The sequence below is a fragment of the Simochromis diagramma genome, unplaced genomic scaffold, assembly GCF_900408965.1.
Source record: "Simochromis diagramma unplaced genomic scaffold, fSimDia1.1 OVJJ01000517.1, whole genome shotgun sequence".
In the NCBI taxonomy this organism is placed as follows: Eukaryota; Metazoa; Chordata; class Actinopteri; order Cichliformes; family Cichlidae; genus Simochromis; species Simochromis diagramma.
Window position 1 is genome coordinate 8,614 of NW_024387173.1, and position 17,710 is coordinate 26,323.

General features: G+C 38.7%; 1 protein-coding gene and 1 long non-coding RNA gene across 2 annotated transcripts; both read left to right on the top strand.

The window, feature by feature from the left end:
- The first annotated feature begins 1,610 nt into the window (after positions 1 to 1,610).
- Positions 1,611 to 13,376, top strand: LOC120744710. Its single transcript, XM_040049242.1, has 8 exons — positions 1,611 to 2,367; positions 2,528 to 2,563; positions 2,646 to 2,957; positions 4,907 to 5,197; positions 5,306 to 5,596; positions 6,303 to 6,620; positions 8,957 to 9,094; positions 9,181 to 13,376. The coding sequence occupies exons 1-8, from the start codon at positions 2,337 to 2,339 to the stop codon at positions 9,870 to 9,872; spliced, it is 2,109 nt and encodes a 702-aa protein (XP_039905176.1). The 5' UTR covers positions 1,611 to 2,336; the 3' UTR covers positions 9,873 to 13,376.
- A 1,810-nt stretch (positions 13,377 to 15,186) lies between these two features.
- On the top strand, positions 15,187 to 17,460 carry LOC120744711. Its single transcript, XR_005698441.1, has 3 exons — positions 15,187 to 15,283; positions 15,361 to 15,507; positions 15,887 to 17,460. It is a non-coding gene; the product is annotated as an uncharacterized LOC120744711 (long non-coding RNA).
- Positions 17,461 to 17,710: the final 250 nt, after the last annotated feature.

Here is a 17,710-nt window from a genome sequence, read left to right on the forward strand (position 1 = left end):
GAGAGGAAAGCGAGGGGGGAAAGGGAAGGAAAAAGGAGGTGCGGGAGAGCAAGGAAAAAAAGAAGACAAAGATCAAAAGAGAGGAAAAGCGAAAGAAAGCCGATACTGGGTTTATGAGGGCAGGAAAAAGGAGCCAGGCTTTGTTCACACAGCTAGGATTGTATTTTACACTGACCCTGGGTCAGTATAAGTATCATACAGTTTAAACGAAGCACTGAAACTTGCACATATTTATTACAGATGCACTGAAGCTAATCGAGATATTTGCTGTCAATCTGTGGCTGTGATTAAACACTTTACTGAAAACTTTATTAACTAGTAACTTCATCAGTCATGACAGAAGCTAATATTTCTGTGCTAACATCGTTTAACCAGTAACAGCTTTACTAAGCTAACGTTTACACCGTAACTTTAAGCTAGCACCATAAAGACGGTAAAACACGTAATAATATCTACAAATGCATCTTAAAGCTGTTATATTAGCACTCGGTGTATTACTAACATAACCACATTAACATTACTGACACTCGTTGACTTTTAATAGTCATTCTATAAATGCTGTCCGTTTAAATGGTCTTACCTGTACACACTGCATATCCACCGGATTCCAGCCAGAGTGGATTCTGGAGTCTTCCACGCTCCTGTTAGTGATCCTCCATCTGGATGGATGAGAACAACCTTCTGAACAATCTAGCAGGAGGTGGCCCATATCTATGGGACTGATTTGTGCTAATAACGCCCATTGTATGGACTGATAACAGCCGAAGCGGGTGAATAAACCCAGTAGCTAGCTGTGCCATTACCCAGCATACATCACTCCCCCCGTAAATGCAATAAACGATACAAAAGCATCGTTCTACCTGTTTTTCAGGTAGTTGTTTACATTATATAATTTATTGTGTTCTGTATACGTCACTACAATGTGATTTGGAAAATGTCTAAATATACCGACAACAGGCACTTCCGCAGCAATCTCTTCAATCGGAGGACCCTTCACGTCAATTCCCGACGCGAGGGGGGTACCCTGCGCGTCCATAAGTGCAGCAGAGGGAGCCTGACCATGCGTCACACGTTTGACGAGTTGGGAGTGAGAACGTGTTGACATAACACACCTGCTGCATCAAAGCCTTATCTGGTCTAATTGCAAGCCAGCTTACACTGACATGCATGCACAAGTCTGACTTATTTCAGTGATTTCACAAAGCTTATCTTCAACTTGGACCTCAAAAGGATGTGTATTGTGGCAACACTGTAGTGACAATCCTCTTCCTTTCTAGCTTGGAGACTAGATAGGGTTGCTAGACATGAATAATGAGTGAATGGAAAAGGGGGCAAAAAGTTTTACCACACTTTTGCACTCTATACATTTTTTTAGATGTATTCAGAATTACCTTTTTGTTTATTAAAAATTATCTTTTTAAATATAATATAATATATATATATATATATATATATATATATATATATATATATATATATATATATATATATATATATATATGTGTGTGTGTGTGTGTGTGTGTGTGTGTGTGTGTGTGTGTGTGTGTGTGTGTATATATATTTTTTTTCTTTGGAAATTTCTGGTAAAAAAAATCGTTTTGTTGGACGTAATTTAAAGATTCAAAGGAATTTCAAACGTCCAGTTTTCATTTAGGGATGGAGCGCCTCTTGTGTTTGTAGCCCCGTGGAAAGATGAAAAGTGTGAAAAATCTCTCAAAACTCCGCGAGCACATAAACCGTGATGTGAGCATAAACAATGTCTGAAATAATTTTTAGAGACGAGTAAGCTCGTGAAGGTCTTTGAAAGTGAGACTGATGACTGATTGAACTATTTGATTTGTGGAGCTGCATGTGTGGACTGTTGCACGCATTTCTGAGTACGCGGAATTACACACAAATCATTGTGTGCGCGCATATGTAAATCTTAGTTTACACTTGTGGGTAATATCGTAACCATTTTCCAATCTTTTGAGACTAACTATCTCCCGATAGAAGGGCCTGAGACGGGAGATACGCGCTTTGATTGACACTTTTGGCAACGAATGGCGATACACCTACAGTGAAACCAAATTGATTTCATTGATCATATCTGTACTCACGGCTGGCAGCAGACAGCAGAATGATAACATTCAGTCAGAAGTATAGATGCGATTGTTTTTTTGCTGGACAAAGTGTGTTAACTTCAGACTTTAATTCTGCATAGTTTTAATGCCCCGTGTCGGTTGATGGGAAAAAAACCCCGCGACAAAACGAAAGGGGAAGTGTTTCGGGAGGACAAGCACTGTGAACAATTTTGGTTCTCTGTAGTGTTCTCTGGATCTCATAAATGACACGCCATGTGGGGCAGACAGCATTTTTTTACCCTCGGTAAGACGGATTTTCTATAATGTATAATGTTTTTTGTAATTTTGTACAGGCACAGTATCAATAGGATTTTGGGTTTGATTTTCAATGCAAATATTCATCACTGCATATCAACAAGAACATTTCTATGTAATAAGCAATGGCATGGTTTCCTCTCCAATAGTTTCTTGTCTCTTGGCCTCACCATCACCTGCTGCAGGTCAGTCTGTTCCTATGTCTTTTTTTAAAGGAAAACCTTTAAGGGAAATATTAAAATTTTGTGTATATAATGTTCTTGATAGGTCAGATCAGACTAGCTGGGTCTGGGTCCACTCGGTGCTCTGGAAGAGTTGAAATCTATCACAATGGCTCCTGGGGAACAGTCTGTGATGATGACTGGGACTTAAAAGATGCTGAAGTGGTCTGCAGACAGCTGCACTGCTGGACAGCAGTGAGTTTCCATAAATCAGCTCACTTTGGTGAAGGTACAGGACAAATCTGGCTTGATAATGTGGCCTGTTCAGGAAGTGAAAGTTCTCTTACTGAGTGTCGACACAGAGGATTTAGGACACATAACTGTGGGCATGGTGAAGATGCTGGTGTCACATGTTCAGGTGAGCAAACTTTCAGTTAAATCCTATCGTGATATCAGTTCATAATAAAAGTTGTTTAAAAGTGGTGAAGTGATTATTATTTTTCGTTAATAAATAATGTAATTAGTATATTATATTGTTTTTACTACACTTTGTTCATTGGAGAAAACATTTACTAGTAAATTATATTTCCCAACAAAAATGTAAATGCATATCTTTTTTTAAAATGAGATTTTCTTCTTCTCTGAGACACAAGTCTCTTCAGCTGCTGTAAATAAAAGAATCAGTGAAAATGAACTTTGAACTTCCAACTGATTTTAAACTAAAACATAACCTGTTCCCAACAGTTTTAGATTTTGCTCTCAGAGCTGCAGACTTGGTGCTGTTTAAGGTTTTGACAGTAAAGATCAAATCTAAAAACAAAATTTGAAACTGTGAACGAGACTTTTTCAGTTACTTTCTAATTATTCTAATTGTTCATAGAGTTCTTTGAAAATGTTCTTTTTCACAAGACTGTCCTTTCTCAGCTGTAATGTTACAGCCTGTATGACCAAAATCAACATCAACACCATGGCTGCCATATTTTCACACACAACGGACAGATCAGCATGATTAATCAAGCGTACAACTAAAACATATACTCAGTGAAGTTAAAAATGACACACAGTTTACAATTCTATATCCAATAAATAATATGAAGTAGGCAACAGGAAAATACAGTGTGAAGTTGTAAGGTAGTTTTTTGATGATTGAATTAAAAATTTAAAATGTTCAGCAGGTCGACATATTGTGGGAAACATCACTGTGGTATCATCGAGCACCTCAACAAATGATGAAATCGTCCTGCCTGCTACTGTGTGACTATTCTTCAGCTGCTCTTCTTTCTGTTCGTTATCTTTGATCTTGAGCTTGTCTGCAGATACCTTTGATCTCATAATCGAAGCATTAGTTGCTTTGCAAGGTGATGCTGACAGGAAAAGGACTAATTTAGCAGCGCGGCGCATTGAACAGCAGTAATGTGGTATTACTACTTGACAGTGACACATGGGGAAATAATTCAGAAGCACATCTCTGGGTTCAGAGCGGAGGGAGTTGCCTTTTTTTTTCCTCCTGTTCTTCACAATGGACTTTTGGCTCTGTTTGTATTTGTTATTTATTCAGTTTAGGTAAATGTAAGGTTAACACTGACAGGCCAACTGCCTGTAAAAAAATAAATAAATAAATCCAGGACGTGTGAATATTCAAGTATTGCATGCTAGTCAGGGCCATACTTTCATGGTGTCATGGCTTCTGTAGGAGCATGTCAGGATTTTCCTCTGTTTCGTCATCTGTGTGCTGCCTATGTGTTTTTTAAAGTTACTTTTGAGTCTGGTTCACTCTGAGTCACTTATTTGAGAAACAGATTGTAACCTTAACCAGCTCATTGGCAGGTTTTCTTCAACAGAGTATCCTGCTGTCCTGCTGCACATCAACCAGCTGCCTGAAACTTCATTTCCTCATTCATAAAGTCGCCATCAAAGCTCAGAGCAGCAACTTATTCAAATGAGCAACAAAGCAATGCAAACCAAATACGGGTGCCATCATTTAGAAAATGGATGGATAATACAAAAATTATCAAAGCGCTTTACACCACTGTCATTCATGCAAGCACTTTTTTTGTATGCTTTCTAACATTCACACAGATACACTCTGATGGGTGCACTGGAGGGCAACTTGGGTCTAGTATCTTCCCTAAGGATATTTGGCATACATACCGGAGCAGTCCGGGATTGAACCACCGACCTTTTGATAAATAGATTGGTAGAACACCACCCCAACAAACCAAAAATGTCTCTTAAATGTTGAAATACTGACCAGGAAAACCAGTGCTAGTGCCATTTTACTGTCACAATGCTGGCACTACACCAGAGATGCTTAAGTTAAAAGGAGAATACGGTGTACATTTACAACATGCCAAATTATTGTTTCAGGGGTCCCCCCCAAGCCAAGGATCTCCATAAATAACAGTGAGGTCACCTGGGGTCAGAGTGCCAGCATCTCTTGTTTAGTCCCAACTCAGGCATCAGATGGAACTTTCATCCTCAAGAAGACGTCTGACTCATTCATGGAGACTAAAACCTCAAATTCCAACTCTACTATCTTCAGTATCAACAAAGTGAACTTCAGTCATGAAGGACAGTACTACTGCCAGTACGAGGAAAGCATTCAGGGTTCAAAGTTCTCCTCCCCCTTTAGTAACTCTGTAGGACTCTTTGTTACTGGTAAGGATAAATCCAATTTCCCAAGTTTTATGGTATATTCCATTTTGTATAATCTAATCAGTAAACTGGTGATAAAATGAAAACTTTAATTCTGTGTTGCTATTTCAGTAAGCTTCCCCAAACCCCATATCTCCATCAGTCCTGCTGGTGAGGTGACCTGGAGTCAGAACATTGCAATCACTTGTTCAATCTCCACTCAGGTTTTGGGTGGAACGTTCATTCTGATGAAAACATCAGATTCATTCAACAGGACCCAAAATTCAGCTACAAACTCTGCTACCTTCAATATTTCTTCTGTGGACTTTGATGAGGGATCGTACCAGTGTCAGTATCAGAAAAATGGCTCAAGGCGGGACTTTAATTCCCCGCTAAGTGACAGTGTCATACTCAATGTCACAGGTAAGAGCAATAAATAAAAGGGTAAAATAAAAAGATCAAAACTGATCAACTAAATAAAAATAATACAAATTTACAGATCTTTACATTTTTGCTATTACAAATAGTGTTGTATAAACTGTAGAAATTACTTGTCATAAGATATCAACAGCTTTAATTTATGTTTATCTATGTAATAAAAATATAGATATAAACTTTTTCATATAAGACAAAAAGCGCAATTTCAAAAGTACATCTTGTTTTTTCTGCATAATCTCGCAGAAACGCGGCTGCAGCTAATAAACCGTTTTTTTTTTTTTTGGTTTTATTACTGTTGACCCACTATATATATATAAAAAAAAAAAAAAAAAAATGCTGGAACTTTTCTGTCATTTCAACGTTTATTTATTACTTAATTCCTTAGTGTAATGTGAATGACCACGAGAGGGATCTTTATCAGTAGGAACAGCAGCAAAAATCTATGCCCTCCTACACATATCCAGTGGGACGAATTGGAGTCTTTGGCAGACAGATTCTGGCCCCTGGGACTTATGTTTGACACCACCGCTGTAGAACATTAAACAGCTGTTAACATTTGTTAGATCACAAAATACATGGCTAATGTTGATTGGTTAATGATGATTCATAAATAATAAGCTAACTTGCATGAAATGCTACCATTGGACTTGTTTCTGCTGCCCTTCTTAATCCTAGTCTTTCTTTCACACAGTGAGACTGCAGAGGCCCATCATTTCTCTGACATCTCCTAATGCAGGACTTGTCTGGGGTCCTGAAGGTGCCGAAATCACCAGGGGTTACAGCTTTGTCCTCACCTGTTCCATTAACTCCACATTTTCCAGTGGACATTTTATTTTGAGCTTCTCTGGCTCCAACCTCACAGAGCCAGCAGTCAACAACTCAGCCTCCTTTAGTTTCCCTGTAGCTGAGTATGAACAGCAGGGCAACTACAGCTGTGTGTATGAGGTCACAGTGTCCACACGGACATTCAGATCTGCTGTATTGGCACCGATTAGTGTCATCATTAAATGTAAGTACAGTGTTGAATTCATGGATTTTTGTATAAAAGCAAAAAATAACATAAAAATATCAGACTGACTGTGGTAGCTGTAGCTGTATGTACCATGTAAACTGTGACCATTGCATTAGCTTATGTTTCCCAGTCTTGTTATAAATGTATACATTTAAGACCACAAAGAGAAGTCATAAAGGAGGAAAATGGTAGAGTATAAAAATAAAATGGTAAATAGACTGATTCTTATATAACAGTTTTCTACTCTTCTCTACTCAAATGTCTTTGTACAACACGCCACATTTAACCAAGCACTGTTTTCTATACTTGTCAGTGCCTTCTAACTAACATTCATACTCTGATGCAGTGGTCCCCAACCCCCGGGCCTTGGACCGGTACCGGTCCGTGAGTCGTTTGGTACCGGGCCACGAGAGTTGAGGCTCAGGTGTGAAATGTATGGTTTTCAGGGTTTTTATCGGTTTTCAGCGTTATTTTGTTATCGTTAACTCGGTTTTCCTGGGTCTTTTCACGTGGGTTATGAATAAATTCTCTTTTTTTCGGTACCGGTACTAGTTTTATTTTGTTGTATTTATCCGCGACACCTTAAAGGCCGGTCCGTGAAAATATTGTCGGGCATAAACCAGTCCGTGGCGCAAAAAAGGTTGGGGACCGCTGCTCTGATGGATGCATCAGGTGGTTAATAACTTGCCCAAGGATATTTGGCATGCAGACTGGGGAAGCAAGGGATTGAACCACCCCCTTTCCAATCAGTAGATGACCTGCTCTACCCCCTGAGCTACAGCCATCCTCAAAAGACCCCATTTGTTTTTGAGGACAGAAAATAAAAAAAAGATCTTAGCAAACCAGTTCTTATTACAGATTGTTTTTACAGTAATGTTCTCAGAAAATCTGTTAAGTATACCCAAACCTCTTACAGTCACTCAGTCAGAACAGACCCGGTCTTTTGGATGAGGTACTGTCCACTATGTGTTACACCATTATCCTGCATTCTATGTGAAAGTTAGTCACAAATCATGAAGATCAAATAAAAAGAAAGTCAGACTTAATATAAGCCATTAAAGCAATGATCATTTTGATGAATGTTACTCTTAGTGTCATGTTTCGGCTGTGTGGCAGGCAGGAGAGGACCCAAACGCAAACTCACGGGGACAGAACTTGAACTCAAAAGCACAGCTTTAATTGCTGGAAAAATAGAACACAGGCAATACAAAACTAAACTGGGAAAGCTAATCATAAAGTATACCAGGAGACACAGGGAGCATCACACACAGCATGAGGGAGACTACGACACTGACAAAGAGAAACACAGGGCTCAAATACACAGAGGGATAACGAGGGAATGAGACACAGAAGGAGAGCACAGCTGGGAGTAATCAGGCTGGACGAGACAAGGAAAGCAAAACTAGAAACACTCACATGAGACATGGACCTTCAAAGTAAAACAGGAAACACACTGACTGAATTCTAAACATGCAAACTTAACAGCAACTGGGAAGACAGAACATAGGAACCTGAAACATGGTACAAAAACGTCATAGTGGACATAACATGGAACACAGGGAAGCCATATGACAAAGCCAAAGAACTAAACCTATGATAACCATAACAGACCTAGGGAAACAAGAAACAGTACAACAAAGGACTCAAAACATAAACCATAATATAAAAACACAAGATCTCTTCAAAATAAAATAGGAAACATAATGAGACGCAGACATGACAACCAGAACTTGACAACGTAAGACACAGACATGAAACACATGAAGAGCAGGGGAGACTTAACATGGGTTGGAAACACAAGGGGGAACTAATAAGCAAATGAACATAGGAGACCTAATGAGCTTAAACATACTATAAACATCAAAATGAACTAAAACTCAAAACACTGGGTCATAAGACCGAGGATCGTGACACTTAGTCTGTAATATTGACATTATGTTCTGTAGTATTGTCAAACTGGAGGTTAAAGCTGGCCATGCTGTAGGGCAGACCTACCCTGTAGGTGAAACGTTTCATGAGCAAGCATTGTCCCTCATTTTCTCAGATCCACCCAATGACTGACACTTGGTTTCATAATGGCAAAAATGGTGAGATTAAGAAGGCTTGACAACAGGACTTAACAAATCAATGGGTGGTCGTGTCTAACTTTTAGACATAGTTGAGATGAGAAGTGTTGACAGGATGAGCAGAGTGCCCTTTCAGTGACCTGTAGCCATATTCTTGAAACAGACTTGAAATAAGTTACATGTTCTAAATTAAAACATTAATGAAAAGTAGTTCATTATGTGAAGAAGTGTTTTGATGGTCAAACTGATCAAATTCTCTCTCCTTAGTCAATTTGATGCCGCTGCTGTCCTCAGTATCTGTTGGACTCCTGTTGCTGCTCCTGCTGTTGCTGTTAGTGGTAGGGCTGACGTGCAGGAGAAGACAACGACGAGCCAAGAAGCCTGTAGCTCTCATCCACAGTCAAAGTGTGTGCTCGCAAATTTTAAACAATTATTCATCTGATATTCATCAGACTACATATTCACATTCTTTCCCCTTACTTGTGTATCAGTGGCTGTCCGAGTCGGGAATGCTTACAAGTATGGAAATGAAGATGATGATGAGGATGATGAGGACTCTGTGAATGTTGATCTATTGGACACTAATGAAAAAATCAAAGGAGGAGCTCCTGGGCTGGATGAAGATGATGATGATTATGAGGACCTAGTGAGTGATGATGATCACGATTATGAGGAAGCAGGCCCAAATGACAAAAAGTCCAAGGAGGCCTGTGTGAGTGTGGACTGTCACAGACAAGATGAGGAAGAAACTAGTGATGAAGAGGAAACTAGTGATGAAGAAAACAACTATGAGAATGTATCCCCGCCTTCAGCAAGTGTGGATAATAAGGAAGAAGAGGAAACTAGTGATGAAGAGGAAACTAGTGATGAAGAAAACAACTATGAGAATGTATCCCCACCTTCAGCAAGTGTGGATAATAAGGAAGAAGAGGAAACTAGTGATGAAGAGGAAACTAGTGATGAAGAAAACAACTATGAGAATGTATCCCCACCTTCAGCAAGTGTGGATAATAAGGAAGAAGAGGAAACTAGTGATGAAGAGGAAACTAGTGATGAAGAAAACAACTATGAGAATGTGTCCCCGCCTTCAGCAAGTGTGTGTAATAAGGACGAAGAGGAAACTAGTGATGAAGAGGAAACTAGTGATGAAGAAAACAACTATGAGAATGTATCTTTACCATAACCAGTTCATTATCATTCGTAATGAGCTCTCGTCCTTTTGTATGAAATGGTAAATGGACTTGTTCTTATAAAGCTCTTTTATGCTCTGAGCACTCAAAGCGCTTTAGGCAACTTACCTCTTTCATCCATTCATACAAGCACTTTTGATGCTTAAGAGTTTTCTATCTAACATTCACACACATTCACACTCCAGTGGATGCATCAGAAAGCAACTTGAGGTCAGTATATATATTTAACATGCAGACTGTGGGAGCCAAGGATCAAAGCAACCTTCCGATTAGTAGATGACCTGCTCTAGCTTCACCTACTCCTTTTCCCTGCACTTCTTTGGAAGTGCACTTCTTTGGAAGTGCATGGAAAAAGGGTAAAAACTGTCGTGTCACCTTCCAGTCATATTGAACACAACATGATGTTAACTTTGTAAATGATGATGCACTTTAGGCAACTTGCTTGCAACTGATTGAGCTGTGTCCCCTAAGTTCTAATCTCAGTCAGATCTTCCCCTTGCTCATGAAAACACCAGTTTGAAAACACCAAGAGAATGATGGCAAAATTGCTCATCTTGAGGCTTCACGGTGGGATTTCAATAACCAATGGGTGATGCCAAGCATGGGTGGTTGCATGCATTATTTTTAATATCCAGTATCTCACAAAAGTAAGTAAACCCCTCACATTTTTGCAAATATTTTGTTATGTCTTTTCATGGGACAACATTGAAGATATGACACAGTGTACAGCTTGTATAACTTTAAATTTGCTGTCCCCTCTAAATAACTTACAGCCATTATTGCCTAAACTGCTGGCAACAAAAGTGAGTACACCACTAAGTGAAAATGTCCAAATTTTGCCCAATTAGCCATTTTCCTTCCCTGGTGTCATGTGACTCATTAGTGTTACAAGGTCTCAGGTGCAAATGGGGAACAGTTGTGTTGAATTTGGTGTTATTGCTCTCACACGCTCTCATACTGTTCACTGGAAGTCTAACATGGCAAAGGATCTGCAAAATAGAATTATTGCTCTACATAAAGATGGCCTAAGCTATAAGAAGGGTGCCAACACCCTGAAACTGAGCTGCAGCACATTGGAAAAAGACCATACGGCAGTTTAACAGGACAGATTTCACTCAGAACAAAAAATAATCGTTGCCACGCAAAATATTGACACCTTGGGCACAGCTTGGACATTTTCACCTACAGGTGTACTCACTTTTGTTACCAGCAGTTTAGACGTTAATGGCTGTATGTTGAGGTATTTTGAGCTGACAGCAAATTTACAATGTTATACAAGCTGTACATTGACTACATTACATTCTATCAAGGTGTCATATCTTCAGTGTTGTCCCATGAAAAGATACAACATTTTTTCAATAATGTGCAGGGCGTACTCACTTTTGTGAGATACTGTACATTTTCTCCAACATTAAAACCAGATCTGAATTTAAGCTAGTCAAATATTGTCTATGTACTGTAAAAATATTAGCTGGCTAACCTAAGTTTGTTGTAAGAAGCCTTTTAGATATGATAGTCAACAGTGAAAAGCTCAACTTCAACAAACTGTTTGCAAACTGTTTTCTAATGATTTTCTATGATGTCACTAAAGCGTCAGCGTGGGTCTTCACATTAATTATTAGTAATAATTCCAGGATATGTGTTTAAAAGAGTGCAAATGTTCTTTGAAACAACCTTCCCTGATAACTTTTAGATTTTTGATGATTTATATTTTAATCGTTTGCACTGTATGTTATTCTTGATGGTGGACTTGGGTCTGGGACGCCTCTATTTTGAATTGATATTGCAATTAATTTTAGATGCATACATCATATTTTATATTTTCCAGTATTATGACTTTTTCCATATAAAAAACATACTGTAAATATGCTGTATTCATGCAAACTATTATACACTGTCCCTTGATACTCAAATACTTTTCAAAAGCAAACTATAAATTTCATTTTGTTATTTATGTAAAACTATAGATAGCGAGTAAACACTTTTTCTAATAAATTTCCTACAGAATATGTAATTTCACCTGGATGTTATTGCACATTCTCACACATTTAAAACCCTGGGCAATCTTAATTTGGATGTTTTGACAAACTTGTGAATAATAACCTGGTTGAGCTGGGTGGTGTAATCATATCTTAGTCATTTAGAGATGCAGACACAGCAGCTATCTGGAGTCTCTGTTTCTGTTTCTGATCCTGGCATCCTCTACCTAACTGACACTTCTTTATTCATGCAGCAGTGCTGATGACTCACAGCTGACTTAGGTTATTTCATATGTGTTGTTGTTCCTTGTGAACTTTTTTCTTTAGTCCAGATTTGGTGGCTTCACCATGAATCCCCAGTGCAGTCCAGTTCATCCAAACCATAATGCTTCAAGTAAAGCCAGTCAGCTGAATGCAAACAATATTTATTTGCTGACACTTTGAGGTGCATTAAACTTTTCACAGCAATAACAGACATCAAGATATGCTTCTGGTGTTTTGTATCAGCAAACTGTTCCAAGAGGATGTGGTAAATACCACAATGAGCCAGCTGTTTTCAACCAATCACATTCATTCTTGTTCACTGTTTCAGCCAATCACATGAAGGCATTACAGTCCTAAAAAGCCACAAATACATATGACACATGCTCTTTGTTGTGTTCACAAACAGCGCTCACATACATACAGTGTGGAAATGTTAGAGTCTGTCTTGTTTCGGGTTACAGGGCCTCATCACTGCTTAAAGGATGAGCTCAGACTGCTGTTTGAAATATGTGCTCGGCCCGGAGTCGCTGCTTAGGTCAGTTCTTGGTAGTCAGTTAATGTCTGACGAATGAAAATTCACAGCGCACACAGATGCATAAATAATAAAAAAAGCAGTTCCATGCCAAAACTGTACTTGCTTCAGAAATGAAGGTAATGTTAACATTAAGAACACAACGGCATGTGCCGCCATTTTGGTGGTACCTTGGCTGTTCATGCACCTCTTGAGTTTTGTAACTTGGCACAATTGCCACTATGGACGTATTCGAGGGAAAACCACGGTCTGTCTGTACAGGCATCTGTATGACACATAAATGCGAGAGCACAAGGACTCCCAAATGTCAATGAATTCACGGAGAGATTTCAGCGACACTGGGAAAGAAAAAATCAGTGTGTTACAGACTGTGGAAGAATCTCCGTGATCACTCTGTAAAGGCAAGAAAGAGGGTACAGGCTAGAAAAAAGCACCAGCCCAGATATTAGCAGAAATACACTGGCTGATGAGGTTTGTAACACACAGAGATTGATAAATTATTTATTGATATTTTGTTTTAAGTATTTTGTGTTAATGTACTTTTGCAGAATTGACTCTTTGGTGGTTGGCCTGTTGCACCCCTCACAGGCAGTTGTAGAAACTTTTTTTTTCTTCAACCATGACTCACTTGTACATTTTGTTCAGCAAATTTGCTTTTTTCTAGACACATCTCCAAAAGTTGATTCTGTTCATCTGGACGTAGCGTTTTCAGAGAGAAATGTTTCGTCACTCATCCAAGTGACTTCTTCAGTCTCAGCTGACTGCAGGTTTCCCCAGCCTTCCCCAGCTTTATTTAATGGAAAACTTCCACAACACTTTTCTGTGTTGTGCCATCCGCTTAGCCAGAGGTTGTTTGGTTTCCCCGATGTATAAATCCTGGCAATCCTCCTGGCACTTAACAGCGTACACTATGTTACTCTGTTTGTGTCGGGGGACCCGATCCTTGGCGTGAACCAATTTTTGGTGCAGTGTGTTTTGGGGTTTTTAAGACACTGACTGTGCACTGTTAATGCTGTCCTATTATTAGACACTATACAGCGGGTATGAAGGTGGAAGAGAAGGAATCTCAGAATCATCAGGTAAAATTTATATGAATCTGTGCTGCACTTGATGTAACATAACTTTGACCTTTAAGCCACAGCCATTGTGCCACATTGCCACATAAATCTGTCATGGTATTGCGTCACGGACCCAGGGTTTGGTGTTTATTGGTTAATATTCGTGGATTATTGTCATTCATGGTTTTCTGCTTGTGTTTGTTCTTAGTTCTTGGCTTTAGGTTTCTGTTTCTTTGCCTTCCCCGTGAGATGCAACCTCAAAATCACTCACTTGTTCCATCATTACTAAAGAAAGTTTATTTACTTTACAAAGTTTATTTATTTCACATGACACCCACTCCAGGAGTTTTGTTTTCCACCAAATAACTCGTGACCCTCCTACTTGTATAAAAGACACAGTCCAGTCTTAGGCTCCTCTCCCTGAGTGGAATAATGAGTCTATGTGAGTACAGCTGCGAGTGTACGCTAATTATTGAAATTAGAATTTAAAAAAAGAAATAATAAATGATATATCTACTGCTGCCAACTGGAAACAGTTGCAATCATATCAGCGTCAAGCTTGGCTGAGAGCTGGTATCGCTGTGGTGTTTTATTACAAAACACATGAACATGGTCAAATTGTGCAACTTTGAATAAAGCCCTAATAATGAAAAGCATTTTGAAGTTGTGTTCTGGTTATTTTTATTATTATATTTACATATATATTTTTCAGATAACAGATACATACATATATCATTGCTTTTACATAATTTGATCCCAAGTCTGACATATTTTGCTTGTTATAACTGGCAGAAATTGAAAGTGATCACCAAGGCTTGAAGTGAAAACACAAATTGATCACACACTTTGAGTGTCACACATGATACAAATGATTTTTGTTTTTCACTGCATCATTATGGACTGATAACAAAGTGATATCTCATCATCTCAGACATGTTAAACACATTGATGGTCTGCCAGAACATGTCTGAAAACATGTATTTCATTAATGACAGCTGAGCATTTTTGTGCCAGAAAAAACGTTCCAGTTAAAACCACTCTACAGTTTGTGTTGCTCTCTGTCGCCCTCTGTTGTTCAGCTCTGAACATAAAGTTTTGTTACTGAGGAAAGGAAACTTTCCTCAGTAACAAAACTGAGGCTTATGTTGCTATAAAAATCAACCAATTTCAGGGCAGACGCAGGGCAGATAAAGACATGGACCCCAGTGAGTCATTTGAGTTCCTGTGCATAGAGATTGTCTTTTATAAAAAACAGCTGAGCTAGGTCCCAGTTAGATGGTAATGTGTGTTCTTATGTTGGGTTGTAGCGACAGCTGTGTGCTCTGCTGCAGGAGCAGGTAAGCCAGGGGTGTCCAACTCCACGCCTCGAGGGGTGGTGTCCTGCAGGTTTTAGATGTGTCCTTGATCCAACACCGCTGATTCAAATGGCTAAATTACCTCCTCAACATGTCTTGAAGTTCTCCAGAGGCCTGGTAATGAACTAATCATGTGATTCCGGTGTGTTGACCCAGGGTGATACCTAAAACCTACATGACACCGTCCCTTGAGACCTGGAGTTGGACACCCCTGAGGTAAGCAGTTTATTTAACTTTACCTCATTTGAATCGAAGGCGGATCCAGGTCTGATCCATGTCTTGTCTTCCTGCAGTAGATGCTGTAGTCGCTGCTCCTGCTCTTCTGGGAGCTGCTGGTTTCACCTCAGCTGGAATAGCTGCAGGCATGATGTCATTTGCTGCAGCTGCTAATGGAGGAGGAGTGGCAGCCGGAAGTGTGGTAGCTGTTTTGCAGTCAGCAGGTAAATTAATAATTTGATGTTTCATTAGGATTTTAACTTGCAACAACATCCAAAAATAAAAAGTTCATGAAAATATCATAATTTTAGATTAGATAATGATACTATGCTGTATCATTATGATAATTATGGTCATTATGATAAACATAACTATGACATCATCAATGATATCATTACAACAATAACTGTGAATAATGATGATGATAATGATACAGTTCATGGATAGATAAATTTGGCTGTCATCTTTACAGCAGTGCATGCTATGACTTCTTATGATGATAATGATAGAGTACACTGTGATATCAGCAGGACTGAAGTGATATTTAGTCATTAGGCACAAAGCATAAGTATTTATCAGTTTCTTTGTCTAATGGTGCTGCAGGTGCAGCTGGTCTGTCAGCTACTGCTGGTCCCGCTGTGGCTGGTGCTGGAGCAGCAGTGGGTTGGTTGGCGAGTTTCATCAGCTAAAAATCACGAAGAACTCGTATATTTGCTTTATGCCAAAACTGGAAGTCTTGTTATTCTTCTCAAGCTTGTTTTCATCATTGTGTTTTAATTGTGTTCATTATGATACATTTATATTAAAATTAAGTATTATGGTGCAAAGTTTTAAACCGCGTGTGTATCATTAATGCAGCTAACTGTATACACAGTTACAAGGAAAAGACATGATTTTGTGTACAAGTCAGAGAGACAACTGAACGTCTCAGTGAAACTAAATCTGTTTTCATCTGTTCTTTTGGAACATTTGTGTGTGGCATTTTCAATCAGCTGTCTTGTGGAACAGCATCCAAAACACTGATGGACTTTTATTATGTACAGCCGTGATATTCTCTCAGAAGTTGAGAAAATATCAGGGCTGAAAAGCCAGATTTAAAAAAGTCTTTATTTCCTTCCATATCTGCATCTCAATTTATATTATTGTGGGTAATTTCACTCCAGTAATTGTGAATGTTGTAAACACATGCCTGCAATCACAACAACTGCCTCACCTGTCAATGAAATACAAAAAGATATCAAATAAATGATTTTGCAGCGAGCAAGTAATAATAATAATTCTTACAGGCTATATGAAGGGATAACATCATTATAAAAAAAATACAGACTCTCATATCTCTTCCCAGTGCATGTGCATGCTTTCAAAGATAACTCAGATGATACCAAAAACTCAACTGCAGATATGGAGGTATGTGAAATGTGGGGTTTTTTTTTGTTTTTTTTTGTCCAATTACTGCCACATGCCCCTTTTCATATGACAAAAACAGTTTTAATTCCACCTTGTTTATATATTATACAGCTTTTTAGCACTTTCATAAGAAAAAGAAATTCCATAATGAGTGGTGTGTTGGTGAAAAAAGTACATTGAGATGATACAACAAAAAATGCAGCATGAAGCAAAGTTGGACGAGCTGTTATTTTTTTAAATTGATCTATGAAACAGATTTTATGAAGGGATCTCTTGATAACTGCACTGAGTGATTTTGTTTGCTGAAATGTTCTATTTCCAATTGTAAACTATTTTTCAAGAGCAGTAATTAAAAAGATAGAACAGCAGCTAGTTTGCTTTTCTTCCACCTTAATTTACAGAGAAATAGTGCGTTTTGGGAACATTTCTTCCCATCTTTTTGGAACTACTATCAAGTACTACACAAACAGTAATGTAGTACGCACACATTTAGTATAAAGTTGGTAGCTTAGAGTATTTCTTGGAACTGTGGGGAAATGCATTTATTGTCTGACTTAGATGCAATAGTGTTGGGAATTCTTCCAGCAGGACCCTGCTGTGAGCATGAGAGTACTGACAGCAATGATACGAAGTTATACGAGGATTATGAGGACAGCAAAGTAGATAAAGTTTATGTTCTTACACAGTTTTCTGAGTATACGCTTGAAATCTTTAAACAATGGAGGAATTATTCACATTCTTCACTTTACAACAAAGTACTAACATCACCCTGTGAACATTACATCCTGTATTTGTAGCATTAATATTATGTGAGAACAATGCAATCGTAAAAATTGGAATCAAAGTAGAGAGAGAGTGATAGAGAATTGATGGGGTGTTTCAGATAATCTGGGTTAACTGTTTCCGTGAAATTTCAGGAGCTAAGAGGGGTTAGTCCGTATAAGGCGAAAAAGGGAGGGATCGGTGGCCAGCGGGCAGGCAGGTGGAGGGCTCAGAGTTCCATGATCCATTCACAACCAT